A 19,454-nucleotide genomic window follows, 5' to 3' on the forward strand; every position below is an offset into this window, starting at 1 on the left:
TCATCAAGCATTGCCGCACATTTGAGGCCTTGAAGCTGCGCCGTATCACGCCTAAGTTCGGCAGGTTAGCAAATGTCGCAACGGTGGCAAGCGTTGAAGACAATGACTACAGTTTTCAATTTGACTTGCGGCAACGATAAGGCAAATTGTTCGCGAAGAACAGAAAGACACAACAAAGGGGCGGATGTCGAACAGCTTGGGTGGGCTCCCAACCAACCTCAAGAACATGCATCTGCTGTGTCCGCATTGTCTGCCATGCCAGGCGTTGCAGAGTGTCGAGTCGATCAGCTGCGACAGCACCGGCGTACCTTTCCCGACGACGTGACGCACGATCAACGAACTCGTCAAGCTACCACCACGAATCGGAATTCGGAAGATCGCATTTAATATTCGCAGCGTCCCAGGGTTGACCCCGAGGCTTACAACGTCGGTCGCGCATCGCCTGTGTGTTACAGCTGTGGCGCCTCAGGGACATTGCTCGTTTTTGTCGCCGGCGCCGACAGACAAGATATGGCCCACCACCAACTTGGCCTAATTTTGAACGTGACAGTTATGACGACCGTTGGCCGACAGACCCTGATGGTGCAAACACCACAGGCGCGCCACCCCGGAATACCTTCCGCCAATATAGTAGAAGGAGTGGCTCGCCAGCTTCGGACCGTAGCCTGACGCCCCCAACCAGTCGCCCACGCCGTTCACCGTCACCACGGCGACGTGCTGCGTCACCTCCGCCGTCGGGAAACTAGCCGGCGCGACCGATGGAGGTAAGGTCGCCGGACCGTCTGCGTCTCTGCGAAATACTCCTCTGCCTATTATGATGGTGAAGAACAAAGTGCGTGTGTTAATTGATAGTATACCTGCAACAGCAATAGTGGATACTGGTGCTACCGTTTCCGTCATGAGTGTGACTTTCAAGGAGAGGCTGGGTCGGAAAGTTATGTTCCCGTGGAATGGTGATGTGACGTTTCGTGGTGTCAGTGGAGAGTGCCTAGTTCCCCTTGGTATCTGTGTTGCAAGTGTTTTGTTCGGAGGAGAAGACCTTAAAACAGAATTTCTCGTATTACCGCGGTGCACTCATGACGTAATTCTCGGGATTGACTTTCTTCAGGATTGTGGTGCATCTGTTAACTGTGGCACAGGCGAAATTACTTTGAATAGCGCACTTCTCGACACCCTTGCCGACACATCCTTACCAGTGAAAAACTATTGTGTTGTTTTGAAGAATTTGCTGGTACCGCCTTGGTCGCTGTCACGTGTCCCTGTCAACTTCACTGCTGCCGACCTTTCATCGTTTGACGCGCAAGTCCAGCCACTTACGTCGAGCTGCGCAAAGAAAGATGTACTCGTGCCACGCTCTGTCGTGAGAGTAGTGAATGGCGTCTCAAATTTGTGGGCTTTCAATTGTTCTTGCGTCCCTGCCGTTCTCCCGCGTGATATGAAGCTTGCTGAATTTGACAAGATTACTTATAGCTCCATTACAGTTCTAAGCGAGGAGGAGCAGTCTCATACTAGCGATCCCCAACGAAACATTTCTGAAGAGCAGATCCTACGAATGATCAACAAGGCACTGCCCTCACATGAGCGCCGCGCTCTCGCACAAGTATTGTGGGCACATCTTTCTGTGTTCGATTTCACACAAGGCGACAAGCAGGCTTCACTCCCGCGTTCTCGTGCTCGCCACAGAATTGACACCGGATCTGCGCACCCCATTCCGCAAAAGCCTTATCGCGTTTCTTCAACCGAGAGGACAGTTATTGCTGAACAGGTGAAAGACATGCTGCGGAATAATGTCGTTCAAGAGTCTTCTAGTCCGTGGGCAGCACCAGTGATCTTAGTAAAGAAGAAGGATGGATCGTGGCGGTTTTGCGTCGATTACAGGAAACTGAATGCGGTCACCAAAAAGGATGTGTATCCACTTCCTAGAATTGATGATGTCATCGATTGTTTACATTCCGCTGCCTACTTTTCATCACTGGATTTGCGATCAGGGTATTGGCAGATACCCATGCACCCAGACGATAAGGAGAAAACGGCCTTCGTGACACCAGACGGTCTTTATGAATTTAACGTTATGCCGTTCGGCCTTTGTAACGCGCCAGCAACATTCGAACGATTCATGGATACTATCCTCCGAGGACTTAAATGGGAAATTTGTTTGTGCTACCTCGACGATGTGGTGATTTTTGGCAGCATATTGAGTGAGCATAACAGCCGTCTCAGTCTTGTTCTGGATTGTGTCAAACAAGCCGGCTTGATCCTAAATTCCAAGAAATGTCGTTTCGGGGAAACCGAGACGTTAGTACTTGGGCATCTGGTCGACAAAAACGGTGTGAGGCCAGATCCACGGAAGATTGAGGCAGTCAGCTCCTTCGAAGCACCGAAGTCAGTGCGGGAGTTGAGAAGTTTCTTGGGCCTGTGCTCGTATTTTCGTCGCTTCGTCCCAAGATTCGCCGACGTGGTGTACCCCCTAACATGTCTTCTCCAAAAAGCCGTCCCTTTCAACTGGACATCGGCTTGCGACGACGCGTTCCGCCAGCTAAAATTCCTGCTAACGTCAGGGCCCATATTACGTCACTTCGATGCATCCGCACCTACGGAAGTGCACGCTGATGCCAGTGGCATCGGCATCGGTGCCGTACTTGTGCAACGTCATCAAGGAGCTGAACACGTTGTGGCTTATGCTAGTCGCTCTTTGACTAAGGCGGAACGCAATTACACTGTGACTGAGCAAGAATGCTTGGCAGCTGTTTTCGCTGTCCACAAATTTCGACCCTATATCTATGGACGCCCGTTCACTGTCATTACTGACCACCACGCGTTGTGCTGGTTGGTGAATCTCCGTGACCCGAGTGGACGACTGGCACGTTGGGCTCTTCGACTGCAGGAGTACGACTTCGTTATTTCCTACAAGCCCGGGCGTCGCCACGCAGATCAGGACTGTCTCTCCCGCCTTCCTCTGACGACGACGGAGTGTGACGAAGACAATTTTGATGATTGTTTTGCTCCCATTTCTTCTACATTCCCAGATTCGATGACTTTCAAAGCAGAGCAGGAAAATGATATTAGTTTGGAACCTCTATTTGTAGCCGCATCGCGTCCTGGAGCCACCGGTCGATTTTGTGTCCGTGACGGCCTGCTTTACAAGACCAATTATGCTGTTAAAGGAGCACGCTTCCTTCTGGTGGTGCCGCAAAGTCTGCGAACGGACATACTGAGAGCCATGCACAACGATGTAACCTCTGGTCATCTAGGATTCGTAAGAACTTTGAACCGGACACAGGAGCGTTTTTACTGGCCCAAAATGCGGGCCACAGTCAAGCACTACGTCGCCAGTTGCGAACAATGTCAACGCTACAAGCGCCCTACGACCGCTCCGCCAGGTCTTCTCCAACCTCTGCCGCCACCTTGCCTGCCATTTGAACAAGTGGGTATCGATCTTCTGGGCCCATTTCCCCGATCATCTAACGACAACCGATGGGTGATCGTATGTGTCAACCATCTGACCCGTTACGCGGAAACGGCGGCCGTACCATCTTCAACAGCTGCGTCCGTTGCGACGTTTTTGCTTCGATTCATTATTCTTCGACATGGTCCCCCCCGTGTCATCATTAGCGATCGCGGTCGTCAGTTCGTTGCGGACGCCGTAGAAGAACTGCTTCGTCTCTGCAGTTCGCAGTTCCGTCATTCAACGCCTTATCACCCTCAGACAAATGTGCTCGTGGAACGTACGAACAGAACTCTAACTAACATGCTAGCCATGTACGTATCTTCCGATCACAAGGACTGGGATGACGTACTCCCCTTCATCACCTATGCTTATAATACTGCAAAGCATGAGACGACCGATTACAGTCCTTTTTATCTCCTTTACGCACGTTCACCGCTAAGCTGCATTGACACTATACTACCGTTTGACTTTCACAGCGAGTACTCTGTTGCCAAGACGCTTTGTCTTGCCGAAGAAGCCAGGCGTATCGCTCGGCTTCGCACTGTGGCATCGCAAGACCGATCGAAAGAGCGCTATGACAGCCGACATCAGTTTGTCTCGTACGCCAAAGGAGACTTTGTGTGGTTGTGGACTCCGCAACGTAAACGTGGCTTATGCGAAAAGTTTTTACCCCAGTACACGGGCCCATTCGTCATTGTAGATCGCTTGAGTGACTTGACGTACGTGGTGGCACGCTTGACGTCGGCTGGTCGTCGGTCTAGCCGGACCCAGTTAGTACATGTTGCCCGTCTTAAGCGGTTTCACCCTACGCTTTCCAAGTGATTTGGACTTGCCCAGCGGGCTTCGTCTGGCAACCGGGGATTGCTACGGCATGAGCCGGGCGAGGAGAAGAAGAAGAAGACGTTAGCGTGTGCATGCCTGTGCAGCCTCGGGACGCCATCTTTACTTCGCCATCAATCTCGGTCCTTAAATAAAGCCTGTTTAACTTTAACCGTAACAATATAATATACATAAGTAGAAGCACCGTATTACACCATCTTTGATAAAGATTCCTTAGTCTACAAGATGGGTAAATTCAGGCTTGAGGAACTATTCCGAAATGCGTCCTTCACACTCAAACAGTGTCCGCTGCTGCTGTTGTCGGCGCTGTAAACAATGCTGTTTTAGGCTCCCGTGATTTTATAGTTCAGAGCGAAGAAATAACCGTGCTTCGTGATCTTCTTTAAAGGAGAAATACCGCTACTATTTGGCGCGTGCTCCGCTTATTGGCCAGCGGATACGAGCTTCCGCTAACCATACCACTCACGTTTTTATCGTAGAAGCTTCAGCATACTTTCGGAACTTGCAGACACGCAGCGACAGATACCTGTATCTGCGCATTGCACAAACTGACGGCAAGAGAGAACAGTTTTTTTTTTACTCTGCGCGCTTATTCTGCCTGAATTACCAGACGAGCTGCGCCGCTGAGAACCTCTGTACTGAGCCCAGCGCCGCCTCTCTGTGATGCGGACAAGTGTCGAACCGCGTTCCGGATGGGTTGGTCGTCACACCTACTCTTCTAGCCACCACAGCCCTGTGGTTTCTATGCGGACGCGTCTAGTGAGGCGTACGGGCGCCAGAATAACAGAACACTGTCAGAAATTGAAGGCGCTATGCACTTATAACTAGCGCTTCAGGTGAGTTTAGACAAAGATAAAGGACGTTCCAATAGTTTCTCGACACCTGCGCGAGTTACAACGTAGCCATCACGAGAATTCACGCTGAAGTGCGACCCATGGATGCCGCCATGTCGGGCAACGCTATTTATTAGCATGCCTAAATAGTTTACGTTGAAACCGGCAAATCGTGCTGGCGCGCATCGGGGTGTCATGGGGCATCGATGATTGCTTGCAACGGTGCATCGAAGTGCCCCGGTGCGAACTGGTGCGATTTGCTGACCCATCGCATCGTCTGTGCTCGCGCCGCGTTTGGACGCGTACGACCTGTCCTGCGCCGTCCGCGCGCGCATGAGGCGCGTGGGCGCGAGCTATCGCGTACCGGCACCAGTACGCGTAGTTTGGCCTTTGCTCTCAAAAATCGGAGGCTTCGTCTCTTCTTCAAGTGCGGCAAGCATCTCCTTTTGAACAGTACGGGTCCTTGTTCTTAGCGTTTAGCAGCTCTTTTCTTCTCAGTGCCATCTCAAGGGGAAACTTTGTCCCACCAAGAGGAACGTGCTCTCAGGGCGCAGCAGGCGGTAAGTTCTGCGCACCACTCCCTACAAGCCACACGCCAGGCAGCGGAACTTCCGCCTCCTCATCCTCTTATCAGACCTCTATGAACAACGCGTTCGTCATTGGATGAGAGCAGCCGGAGAAGAGAGCGCGCACCGTCATGCGGTGCGATCGTGCAGGCGTCATTAGTGCAGCCTGCGTGTAGCCTCGTGACACAGCGGCAGCTCATGCTAGCTCCATTCACAATTCTGTGTTACGCAAAGAACAAGCCCAGGCTTGCCACTTGCCCATTCCTGCCGCAATGTATCAGCGAGACACATAAGGTGCCGCAACCTGTTCTCAAGGTTTGCCACCGTTGCCAGTGGAGGCTAGTAGCGAACACACTTCGACCAGAAATACTGTTGGTGCGCCAATTTTCTCTGCAAACTAGAAGACCCGTGGTGTGCTCTAGTTCCCACCTAGCTGCTACTCGGGTGCTGCGGACACTGTATAGCGGCCATGCGCACGCACGTCCCTTGCTGGTCCCAGCTTCACAGTAACACCGTGTGCGATCACGGACACGACAGAGACCCAGTGATAAGCAAGCCAAATGCTTTAACTGGTCTTCCCGACAGAAGAGAAGCAAAGAAGCAAAGTTATTCAACTCTGTCTAGATCTCACATCAACCCGCGTTTGATGGAGTGATCATGACACCAAAACCAGTGCTAACAAAAAAACCAACATTTTATTGGGTATTTACAACTAATATCGCGTGCTTCCGAAGTCCTTGAAGAAGAAGCATGGAAGCAAGAATCAGAGGGATTCATATGTTTTAGTGCTGCTGCCTCTGGTGTCTGTCGTTTGCTCCACGGTCGTGGTTCTTGTGAGATACCGATTACAGCTGATTGCACTCCGGTCGGTCTTCCGGTGTCATCTGCGTGGCACCTTCCTCGGGTGTGGATCCCATTCACCACCGCCTCTCCTTGAAATCCGTTTGGTGTCACTCATCAGTATAGACAGGGATAATGGCCAAGGTACATCAGCGTGCGACGTAACGGGATAAGCAACGCACGTCCGCCGTTTCCTGTACGCTTTACTTGAGACGCAAAAATTTAAGAAAAAGAGCATCCATGTTCCAGTATTTCGACCTTGCACCCAACTATATTAGAGATGAGTTAGTACTTGCTCTGCCAAGTCGCTGTACCCCACATGTGCACATGTTGTAATTGTCATTTCTTGTTGTTCTTGTCATCTGTAAGCCAAATCGGAAGTAAGCATTAATGTTACTCGAGGACCACACTCAGAAGTGATACGGATTTTCGGGGTGCGGCAACCATATATAGTTGCATATATATATTTTGACCACGTGCAGCACTTTGTAACGCGCGAAAGAGACCATTTATCACCTTATGGATGAATGGCGCTGTTTACTTTGGGTCGCGAAGGTGGGCGCAAGAGCGGCCAGCTGGTTGATCAACTCAGCGTCGTTCTCTTCTTTCTTCCCCCCCTGGGGACCGCAAGCACGTTCACCGGTCTTCGTTTTCTTCATGCGTAACAATATTATTAAAAAAAAACTGATAACGTTCCTGTTCTTGCATGTTATTGTGCTTTTACTTAGGTATCTGCTGTCTTTATATAAATACGTTTCATTAAAACTTACGCATTGTAATCTAGTCCTGGAAGGTAAACAAGCAAGGCTATAACGTTGTGGTAACTCATGCGATATTTACGTATGTAATACACAAACCACATAAGTAAAACACCATCGTGACAACTATATGAGTTTAATGAAACGTGGTTTTTTCCAGGTGAACACAAAATCGCCGGAACAGGAGAGGGTAGACAAACCAAAGTTTGACTTCGCTGACTGGAAGGTGCGTACCTTTTATAGAAATTGTGCTAAAAAATGTCAATATGAAAATTAGGCCTCATTACACCCCGATAGAGGTGCATCCGCAGATGGAAGCTTCAGCTACATATTTTTGGCATTAACCAGAGATGCGCATATGCACCGGTGAGATTACATTTTCTTAAGTCCAAAAATAATTGGAGAAAATTTTAGCCTAGAGGAGCATTGAATCGCATAAGTTCAAGTGCATTTTAGTTGTTATGTTTCATATGTGGATATTCTTCCTTTCCTCCTGCAAATGGAAATAGAAGGGTCTCTTGTTTTGGGATCGGTCGTATTATGAGGTTGCAGTGTACTTTAATATAGCCTACGTAGCTCCCTGTAAATTTGAACATTCCCAAGAATGTTGCAATGTGAGCTTTTTAAGCTTTAATCACGGAAGAAAGTGTTCCTTATATTGATTACACTTATCAGAACTTTCGATGTCATGTTTTATTACCTGCACCTAATCAAACAAGCAGTTACAAATACTTTCATTCAGCGCGCGCTCCTGCATGCCTCTACCATTTTAGACCGAGAATGCGGGTATACGTAAATTATTTTTCTGGACAAAAGGAAAAGAAACATTTGATTAATCGAAAAGCAGAAAGCAAATTTTCTAAGCGACTTTTTTTGCTACGTAGATGGTCACTTTAAATAGGATTTCGTCAGAATGCTGACCATCCCCAAATAAGAAAAAATGAAACATGTCATGCGGCATAGGTAGCAGTTTCAGAGAACTGATGAATTTGATTGTCCCATGGGGATTATCATTACTTGGGATTGATATTTCACTCCTTTTACAGGATGTTTCTGTTTGCCCTTGTACCACTGTACAATCCACGGTCGAGCAACTAGATCATCGGCCTGTTGCACTGAACAAACCGTGTTGAAAAGCAACCACTGGACAAACTTTTCTAGCTGAGTGGGTGGCAGCAGATGTATGCCACCATTTAATTAACTTTGGCGTCAACATGGGCCATTCGATATATGTGGCTAGGCATGTGGTGCATTTTGATCCACATCTCGCAAACAACTTGGGTTTCTTTGCATATGCCGATCTTCCTTGAAAAAAAAAACAATTGAAAAATATTTATGGTGTTGAGCAGTATTGAACAGCGTTCCTATGCATTCAGCGAAATCTGGCTTAATGTGCATTCAGACATGCCAAGCACGAAATTCACGCAGGTGCCACTTTCCTTAAAGCGATTTGTATTCACGTCCACTTTAATCGCTGGATTCTCTATTTCACAATTTAAAATGCGACATTATGCTCAGGGTACTCCACCCACTTTCCGGGGCCAAGTATTTCTTTACGCGTGTGTGTATGCAACCAATTTTCCGCCTCCCAGGTTGACTGGTTGGCTCCTTGTCGAGTATGTAGCGCACCTGGCTGCGGTGCTGAGACAACAGGGTTGGAGGCCATAGGTCGGAACAACTTGGTTCGCCGAGTGTACATCAATGTGCACATATTTGCCACTCTTCAACGAACCTCTTTCACATCAATTTCGGTCACCCTGCATGCAACACCGGCTAGGCACCGCTGATCGAAGAAAATCTTTCACGCCAACTTGTAGCACTCGTTAGGTGCCACACGGCATCTACTGTCTTCAATGATCCATTAATAGGAAACTTGGATTACAGGTTAACCTTAACCCAGTAACGTAACGTAGTTGCTGTAATCATACGGTAGCTCAGTAGTTGTGCGCTGCTCATCATTGGGCTTCTTTGCCGCCATTTAAGGTGACTAGTTACGTGCCACTGCTGATGTGCCACTCTACAGCGACAAAAAAGAACCCTTAAATTTCTGCCATGCTGAGTGGAATCGGACCCATGTCCTGAAGGACAAGAACCTGACGTTTAGTAGGCAGCGCCACAACTGCACTGGTTATGTGTTGCATTTAAAAGAAAGTCTCTCACGAAAACGCGTTGGCAAGCTCAGCCACGAGAGCACTGGGTCAGCGCCGCACTTGAATTATTGTTGGCCACGTGCGTCACTGAGTATGTGTCACTGGGTGTGCGGCAAGCCAGAGAACAATTATCAGCGTTAGCAGGCACTGACACTTCAAGTATGTTGTGTCTGAGGCCGTGAACGCAAGTATTGGTGGCGCCACTAGGAGGCGCATCATGTCCAAAAGCAATCGGGAGAGAGAAACCCGGTTACCACGTGACGCGTTTCCACGCTTTGGCCGGAACCAGAGTGCCATGCATTTCCGAGGCTACGCTCTGGTTCGACAGTGGTGGCGGTAGATGTCGCCGCATGTTCTCAGAGAAAAGCGAAATATTACTCCTTTTTCAGTACACGGCTCCTATACGACTCTTTTGAGCGGTGGCACTACGTTGCCTCTCTATAATAATTCAATGCTAAGCGCATAAAAGTCGATAGGCTACGTGAGACAGGTTGTGCGGATATTTTTGTTATACAGCATTGACAAGATCTTGCTTCAATTTTGTTTGTTCGAGAGGGACTTCTGATTCTTTCTGATCAGTTCCTGTATCTTTTGGTCGCTATAAACGGCTAAGTTGGAAGAACGTCTAAGTTGGAAGCCTTGCGCCACCTTAATGTAACACGTGTGAGTTTTATTGGAAATCACAGATGAGTATTAGATTAGCCATATCCACAACTGTGGGGCAACTAGTTCTCGTTTCGAGGCACTACAACGAGATATTGCTGCTGAGACTCTATCACGTTTCGAGTATGCCTTTATAAGAACTACACGATAGCATTTAGTTGTCAGAATCTATGTACAAAGCATTTCCATCGGCTAGGAACTGCAGAAAATTGGAATTTAAGCTGATACCGACTCAGTCGCTGTCATTTATCGCATGTTTAAGTAAGAACCTTCAGCATTAGGACAAAACATGCGGTTGTGAAGCTCTCGCGCACGGCATCGATCCAAAAATTAACTTCTAGAACTGCCACGCCTGAACAATTATAATTGCTCGCCGTCTGTGATATCTACCCATGTATGGAATGATCGAGCGTAGTTGTGCAATCAAAATCGAAAAAGAAATTATCTGAAAGGCAAGTTATAATGCTTGACAACTATTTATTCTAAAAACTACGGAACACACTAGTGCTCTCATGCACAGATTACCCATATTAATACTGTACAAAGCGAGTAAGTAATAAACTTCCCCACTTGGTTGCAGCGCGTACAGAGAGAGGATTAAGACGGCACTATCTAGACATTTTCAGGTAGCCATCGGTGCTACGGCTATTGCGCAAGATCGTCCGGCATGATCCCGTAGTCGAGTGCACCTAGATGTCGCCGTATCTGGTGCGGCTTGAGACAGCGTCGCAGAGGTTTTTCACGGAACACTTATCGGCGTATTGATTTGCAAAACGTCGCATATATTGGCGTACAAGGCTTCCTCGAATATTCTAGCTCCAGCTCTGTTTTTTGCTAGTTTATTGAGCACAGTTGGACGAATGATTCGTTGACGCGGTTGTGGCTGGCGGATACGTCGAAATGCTTTACGTTTGTGACGTTCAGCAGCATGCTGTCCAGCGTGGTAATCTGGTTGCTTCCTTAGCTTGAAGAGTGTTGCTTCCTTTATTTCTTCCACTGATTCTTTGTGCGTACACGTAAGGACGGCATCTCACGCTCTGTGTAGTAAATGAACTTTTGTTGCTACCATGTTGGGGAGCGCCATATTCCGGTATTCCCTAATGCTATTGGCCTGCGAGCGACCGGCTAGCTCAATACAATGGCTTTCCCGCGATTGTTGGGTGATTGTGCAGCAGTGAGTTGTTAGCTATATTGCAAGGTCACCTTAGTAAGTTGTGCGGTAACGTCTATAGCTCGTTATGATTTCTAGACGCGCTCTGTTACACCAGAATTTCCCCATGAACAATTTCACTACTTTCCAGCACGGCTACGACTTCGACGAAATAGAAGATATGGTCGCTAGCTCTGACGATCCACTTACTTATAGAAGTGGATGATTGAAAGTAACCCAAAGAGTTCGTTCAAATTAGTTGACATGGTCGGCAAGGGGGTTAAGAAGCTGTAATAATGCTGCTGGCCTTGTCATTGGTATCTTCCCGCGCTGTTAGCCTCCGCATGCCTTAATGCAATGAGCGATGTCAGAGTCTGATAAGCAGTAGTGCTTATGTTGCATCACCACTGGCAGAAAAACCAAGGTACACAGCTGTCGGATCGTCATGTAGGCATTCAGCCCTTCCTGGCTTGATAGCACGAACAGAAGAAATTGAAGATGGACTGGCGTAAAGTTATCCTTGCCAATGGCTTTGTTTTGGTACAAAAAAATCTGAGAGAGCCTTCGCTTTAATAGGCTTGGGCCAACGTCCTTCCATGTACTCGACAACGCCACTTAATATTTGTGTCTGCTCTGCGCTGTTCGGCGAAGTTTTCTATGCTTATTATTTCATGGAAGGGGCCATTCGCTTGTTTGCCTGGCTGGCTGTTCAAAGCGTGCTCAAAGGCTGCTCAAAGACTAGCTGCTCAATACAGATAGTTGGAATCACAGTGTTTCTTTGCGAATTTATACATCATGTTGACGTTCATTCTTCCTTCCTGAAGCTTCACCGTTAGTCCTTGTCTTAAGGGCCCTTTAAGTCCCCAGCAAACGGCAGTTGCAATGTTCGCTTATGACTTGGCATAGCCTGTCATAGGGCTACGGCCAAAATTCTGCCAAAGCCACATTGATGGCTGGGTACTCTTCTTCCGTAGTAGAATAGTTCACTTTCTCTTTCGGTAGCGGATTCATGGCGTAATTTCACATAAGGGGTACCTTAAAAATAAATTATGGGGTTTTACGTGCAAGAACCACGTTCTGACAATCAACGAAAGCTGATTTTTATCTTCGCGATATCCGCAGATGTATGAAAGTACTAAAATTGAATGGTAGATACAGTCTCATATAAACTGAACGTTTCCATTGGTAAATAGAGGCAAAGAGTTCCAATAATTATTATTGATTCAATTACTAAGCTGGCGTTGTTCTCCTATGAAGTTTGAAAGCTTAAAACGGGGCTTTCATTTATAGAATGCTTGACTTACAGCCGAAGTTATGGCCCAGTGACACAAGCACTTTGGATCGTACTTGAGCCGTGCTGTTGGAGCTCTAACGCCTGAAGTGTAAACGAGTATGTCCGAAGCAAATAATAAACGTACCTAATAGGTAGTAAAAGTAGTTGTGCCACACGTTTTTTTAGAAAAATAACTTTTCATTTTCATTTTACGTAAAGACGTGCCACGTCCGCCGATACTGGTCATTTCAAGCCAAGAACTACAAGCATAGTGTCAACCTACAGACAGGGATTTCCAAATATAAACACACATGAACCATGATTTATCTTGTATAGTTGGTTGAAATGGCCTTTTAGAAGATTATTTTTTCGGCTTTCGGTATTTCCGATTATGTCTCGTTTTCTAACATACTGAACTAGAAGCTGCTTACATTGGCCTCGAATCGATATCGGGTCGTTCGATCACGACACGCAGACCACGACTGATTGCATTCGGTTCGAGGCTCAATCGCGATCGAAAGTGATTGTGCACCTGACCTCGACGGGCTCCTCCGCAATTCATAGTGGCAGTATGAGTACGGTTTTACTACGAAACAACACCCGTTTCAGGGCATCAAATTAGTCCATCAAACAAAATCAACCTGCAGCACTGAAGTAATTGCTCGAAGCTCTTGCATCCACGCCGCTCTGGCACCTTCTGCAGTGATCATTGTACGAGTATCGTGGTAAACGCTTACCGTATGTAGCCAACTAATATACCAATTGGCGACATGTCAACCGATAAGCCGACATGATTTTTCACTCGATGCTCTAGCACACACATTCGAGGCCGTCAGTGCCACGGGCTGGGCAACCACTTCAAACAGATCGTGGATTAACTACACCGCAGTAGGCACAATAAAAACTATAAGTAACTGACGAGCTGACGTGAACGGCGCACAAAAAGCTCACGAGTTAGTTTGAATTGCTTGGTGCGAACGAAGGACGCGCATACACGATGCCAGGGTGCTCCAGCACGAACACATGCAACGTTAAAAAGACAAATAATGGCGCCCTTGCGTTTTTGTTCAACCACGAGCCAGAGCTTTGCGTCATCAGTCAAGCCACTGCCCATCCGTGGACAGCACACAACAGAGCTGGCAGCACCATCGCCCATGCTTACAGTTGTACTGCTGCTCCATTGCCCTTCAACCCAAAACCAGTCATATTGGCGCGGTTACGGGATCCCAAACGTGGCCGGTCCCATACGCCGCTGCTGAAAAACGTGTATATCTCACATGGTGTGCTCGGTTCCACCTGGTATGCTTCCGCTCCTCTACAAGTTTGAAGTTCTCTTTCAAGACTTGATAGAGCCATTGATTCGGGCTACTTGGTCTGTTTATACAAGGAACCTCAATAGAACAATTTCGGTTCCCAATACTTTCAAGAGTGCTTTCATTCATTTGGTCCTAAATTGTGTTCTCTAGTTGAAACTAGATGCGGCACGAAGCGGTCGCCTCTCTCTGCTAGCGCTCTTCATCAAGACAGCCTCGTGACAGTGAATGACCGCAGTGATTGAGTGAGATGTGTTTATATTGACTTGTGCTAGCGGGACACCATGCTTGTAATAGGCGTACCATGCTTGTAATACGCTTGAGGCATGCTGCCCGCCACACACACACACACACACACACACTCACACACACACACACACACACACACACACACACACACACACACACACACTTGTGGGCACTACCGACTGTACAGTGACAAATCGAACAATACAGCTGATATCAAGCTTTCTCTTGGAATTACCTCCACCTAGGTACAATTTCTCCATTACATGTCCCCTGCTTGGGCAGCTACAATTGTCTTCCCGGCGTTGTCGACACGTGCAGTAGAAATTGATGCTCACCTTGCCGCACTAGGTACTTACGAGCTACTGTGCTTTGCGATGCGAGACGCCTGTCACGCTAGAGTTTCCAAAGGAAGGCATTTGTTGAATGTACAATCCACGTTCTTTGAAAGGACTGCTACCGTTTGAGAGCGCCCATTCCAAGATTGTAAAGCGTGCAATTGCTGCCAATTCTCTGGAAACTGCTTTAACTAAGTCTTGTTTCCATTTGGTGTCAAGTAGCTTTAGCGCTCAAGTGCGACGGCAACAAGAGGCGGGCTTCCCGCCATGTCTGATTTCAGCCGTCTGCGAAACGATGCTTCAAAAACTCAAGCGCCCGCCTCTTATTAGGAAGCCAGTTTCACGCAGTTCTGTTGCGGAATTCCGTACCTTCATAAGGTATCGCACAACATTAAGAAACATTAAGAACATTAAGAAATATTAAGAAAGTGGCGAGCAGGCATAATGTTCAGGTTGTCTTCTCCGCGCCTTGTAATTTGTGTAAGCTTTGTGCCATGAACAGATAGAAACGCCTGGCTGGTTCAATTCAGCATCAGAAGAAGTTCACCGAATGCAGGCACGTGTCGTGTATTCAATCCTTCTAAGCTGCGGTCGCAGCTATATCGGACAAACAGGTCGATGTTTCAATGAGCGTGCAATGGAACATTGTCGTTATCTGCGCAACAATGAAGGGAGCTTCCTTGCAGAGGCTGCACTAATTGCACCAAAACACGTTGTGGGGCTAGTTGGTGCATAGCTTTCAATAGATGAAGCGACAATACTGACGGCACACAAGAAGAAAAATAGACAGGACAAGGCGCTACTTGCAACCCTTTATTGAAGTGATAGGTGGATGATTATATAGCCATGAGAAGAGGGGAACGAAAAAAGAGGGACACTGAATATGTGAATGCGCACGTGCGAGAACACTAAAAATATATATGAAGGGAATCACGCTCAATCTAAATATAAAACTCATCTAAAAACATTGAATTGAAGGGCGTTTTTAGATAAGCTTCAGATTTAGATTAAGCGTGATTCCCTTCATATATATATTGACACGTGTACTTATCTTTATCGGGCGACCAGGTTTCGCTACCTAACAAATGTTATCGCACAGCGCGGGACGCGCCTGCATGTATCCGAAGTCTCTGGAAAGTTATCGATGCTTCTATCCGCTGTCTGTTGTCGCCGAGCCTTGTATTATCTGATTTCATCGCTTGACACGAATGGTGTAGAACATTGTAGAAGGCATGCGCGTCCCAACGTTTAGTCTGGAACATTCGGTGACTGCTGTATAAAAGCCGACGCGTTTGACCCGCTGATCAGATTTACGACGATCGCCGACTGTGTTCGCCGCTCTCGTTGTGCTTTAAGTGTACCTGTTTTGTGGGCACAGGTTCGCCCAATAAAAGCTCGTTTTCGCCTTTCACAGTATTGCTACTGTGTTCTTTGACGTCATGACCACGTGACAATATCTTTAGTGTTTTCGCACATGCGCATTCACATATTCAGTGTCCCTCTTTTTTCGTTCCCCTCTCCTCATGGCTATATATTCAGCCACCTGTCACTTCAATAAACAGTTGCAAGTAGCGCCTTGTCCTGTCTCTATTTCTTCTTGTTTGCCGTGACTATTAGCGCTTCACCTAATGAAAACTGCACTATATACCGCCCTTAGTTCGACAAAACAAAATTTTTAAAGTTTGGAAAAGACAGGTTCGAGCGGGAGATTGTGGAAGCCTAGTTAATCAAGAATGAGAGAAACAAATGCTTCAGCAGGCCTTCCAGTGTGCTTAGTGACAAGGAGCCAAATCTTTAGAAGGTTTCCATTAGGCCTTATGTTAGAGTGACTTCATTTCGGTTTTTATGCGAAGCATATTACGAGAGCTCAACCCAGCTCCTCAGGCGCGGTGGTGTCGCCTTCAATACCACGTGACACCGTGACGTCACGACAGAGGAGAAGTGGCTTTGGCTCAACTCTTGCAAGATGGGCTGGGTGGGAATCGAACCAGGGTCTCCGGAGTGTGAGACGGAGACGCTACCACTGAGCCACGAGTACGATGCTTCAAAGCGGTACAAAAGCGCCTCTAGTGAATGCGGTGTTGCCTTAGAAACGAGCTGTTTCTAAGGCTCAGGCGTGCGTCGCTTGCTCAGGCGCACATTTCGTTGCCGCGCCGAACGCTGCGTTGCTCGACGCTCACCGCGTCCAATGCGGGGCGCGTAGTCGCTGCGCCGTAGCTCATTGTCTTACACCCCTTGGCGGGTCGACGGGAACGCTGTCGCGTTCCACTCTTGAAGGCGAAGCAGAGTAACGCATGAGTTGTTTCTTCGTCTAGCCGAACCAAATATAGCCAAGCAACTGCAGTTCACCAGGCTAAACAGTGGTTCAACAACTAAAATAAAAGCTAGTATGCTTCGCATCCTGGGCTTAACCTTACCTAAGCCACAGCCATTTTTTCCATCTGTCTTCCTTTTATTTATCTACGTTTTATACTGTTGACGATTTTCTAGTGGCTCTTACAAGTTTTGTCACTTTTTGACCGTTTTTTTTTGTTTCGACGCAGACGCTGTTCCTTAGACTCTTTATTGCTTAACTGTTCTGTCCATTTCATTGTCACATCGCTCATTTTTCGCGCGGTCACACGTTTTATCATTTTTTTAGGTGAGTGTCTATTAGAGATTGTAGTTTTGACGCAGACGTTGTAGTCAGACGCCCTTTCTTCATGTTTTCCCTTGTTTTTAAATGGTCAATATTCCCATAGAGAGAGAGAGAGAGAGAGAGACAACTTTATTGAGGCGAGCTCGACATCTTAGACGCCGTCGATGGAAGTGTTTCCCTCTTCACAAGTCCCATATGCTTCCCTAGCCGCCTGGCCACTGCAGATCAAAATGAGCTGGTCTTCCAAGGCGGGGCTGGTTAGCAAGGTCTCCCATCGCTCGGTAAGGGTGGATGAGGGATGGGGTAGGGTAGTGGGGCAGTTAAGAGGTGGGCACACTGCCTTGACGAATTCGCATACTCCGATGACATGTTAGAGAGTGCCTAACTGAGTCTTGCACAAGTGACATTCCTTCTCGTACCCTTCTGGGAACATCTTGTTTTGAAGGCAAGGGTGCGGGCAGAATCCTGCCTGTATCTGCCTGTAGATCGATTGCTGTTCTCTGATAAGCGATTTGTGAGGAAAGGGGGAACGGCACCTCTCCGTCTTGTAACGGTTCTTAATGTCCCTATAACTAATTATGGACTGTGGCCCACCTTCCTCTACCAGTTGTTCCATCTCTCAGGCGAACTGGTGGGCAAGTTCATTGCCCTCCAGCACAGAGTGAGCCGGCGTCCACATCAACTCAACTTTGATTTCAGGTCATCATCATCATCGTCATCAACCTGGTTACGCCCACTGCAGGTCAAAGGCCTCTCCCATACTTCTCCAACTACCCCGGTCATGTACTAATTGTGGCCATGCCGTCCCGGCAAGCTTGTTAATCTCATCCACCCACCTAACTTTCTGCCGCCCCCATGCTAGGTTCCCCTTCCCTGGGAATCCGGTCCGTAACCCTTAATGACCATCGATTTTCTTCCCTCCTCATTACATGTCCTGCCTATGGTATGGTATGGTAAAACTTTAATGAAGTCCTGCAGATCGTGAGTCTCGACGAAGCGGGCCGCTCCCACGTGGGAATCTGAAGGCCGAGCCTCTCGGCCGCATCTTAGGCCTGCTGGACAGCCCAGAGTTGGTCAGACAGAAGAGGGCTGCCGAAAACCGCCGAGGCCAGAAATGCCAGAAATGTCAGATATGCCAGAAATGGGCATCTCCTGCCCATGCCCATTTCTTTTTCTTGATTTCAACTAAGATGTCATTAACTTGCGTTTGTTCCCTCACCCAATCTGCTCTTTTCTTATCCCTTAACGTTACACCCATCATTCTTCTTTCTATAGCTCGTCGCGTCATCCTCAATTTAAGTAGAATGCCTTTCGTAAGCCTTTTCTAAGGTTTCTGCCTCGTAGGTGAGTACTGGTAAGACACAGCTGTTATACACTTTTCTCTTGAGGGTTAATGACAGCCAGCTGTTCATGATTTGAGAATGCCTGCCAAACGCGCCCCAGCCCATTCTTATTCGTCTGATTATTTCCGTCTCATGATCTGAATCCGCGGTCACTACCTGCCCTAACTAGATGTATTCCCTTACCACTTCCAGTGCCTCGCTACCTATTGTAAATTGCTGTTCTCTTCCGAGACTGTTAAACATTGCTTTAGTTTTCTGCATACTAATTTTTAGACCCACTCTTCTGCTTCGCCTCTCCAGGTCAGTCAGCATACATTGCAGTTGGTCCCCTGAGTTACTAAGCAATGCAATATCATCAGCGAATCGCAAGTTACAAAGGTATTCTCCATTAAGTCCTATCACCAATTCTTCCCAATCCAGGTCTCTGAATACCTCCTGTAAACACGCTGTGAATAGCATTGGAGCGATAGTATCTCCCTGCCTGACGCCTTTCTTTATTGGGATCTTGTTGTTTTCTTTATGAAGGACTACGGTGGCAGTGGAGCCGCTATAGATATCTTTCAGTATTTTTACTTACGGCTCGTCTACACCCTGATTCCGTAATGCCTCCATGACTGCTGAGGTTTCGACAGAATCAAACGCTTTCTCGTAATGAATGAAAGTTATATATAATGGTTGGTTATATTCTGCACATTTCTCTATCATCTGATTGATAGTGTGAATATGGTCACGTCTAATCAGGAACACGTTTGTGGTAAATAGACATTAAACTATCATGGGCAATCATGGTCATGTTAACTGCAAGGTAACAACCACCATGAAAAGAACTTCTCTAATAGAAGCTTGACACCTTTAGAGTCTGGTGGCAGAAGGCTTTCCAAGAATGACAGAGTACTGTGTGACCAACTTTCCAGAAACGCAAAAAAATATATTTGTTGAGAAAATACCAGAAGCTATGGAAGAGCAAAAGAAAAAGCTTGTTAGTGGTTTCTGTACCCTAGACGCAATCAATGGTATCTTACAAGCGAAATATCGCTGGTTATAATTTAAAAGAT

At 47.3% G+C, this 19,454-nt stretch overlaps 1 protein-coding gene across 15 annotated transcripts in view; it reads left to right on the top strand.

Annotated features, from left to right (window-relative positions):
- Window positions 1-19,454, top strand: part of LOC139050262 (uncharacterized) — a 228,395-nt gene that overhangs the window by 177,260 nt on the left and 31,681 nt on the right. For all 15 annotated transcript variants that reach the window (XM_070526449.1, XM_070526458.1, XM_070526453.1 and 12 more), the window contains one exon: window positions 7,446-7,511. In XM_070526449.1, the coding sequence (XP_070382550.1) occupies window positions 7,446-7,511 (66 nt within the window). The remainder of the gene's footprint in view (window positions 1-7,445; window positions 7,512-19,454) is intronic.

This window comes from Dermacentor albipictus, chromosome 10, assembly GCF_038994185.2.
Source record: "Dermacentor albipictus isolate Rhodes 1998 colony chromosome 10, USDA_Dalb.pri_finalv2, whole genome shotgun sequence".
NCBI lineage: Eukaryota > Metazoa > Arthropoda > Arachnida > Ixodida > Ixodidae > Dermacentor > Dermacentor albipictus.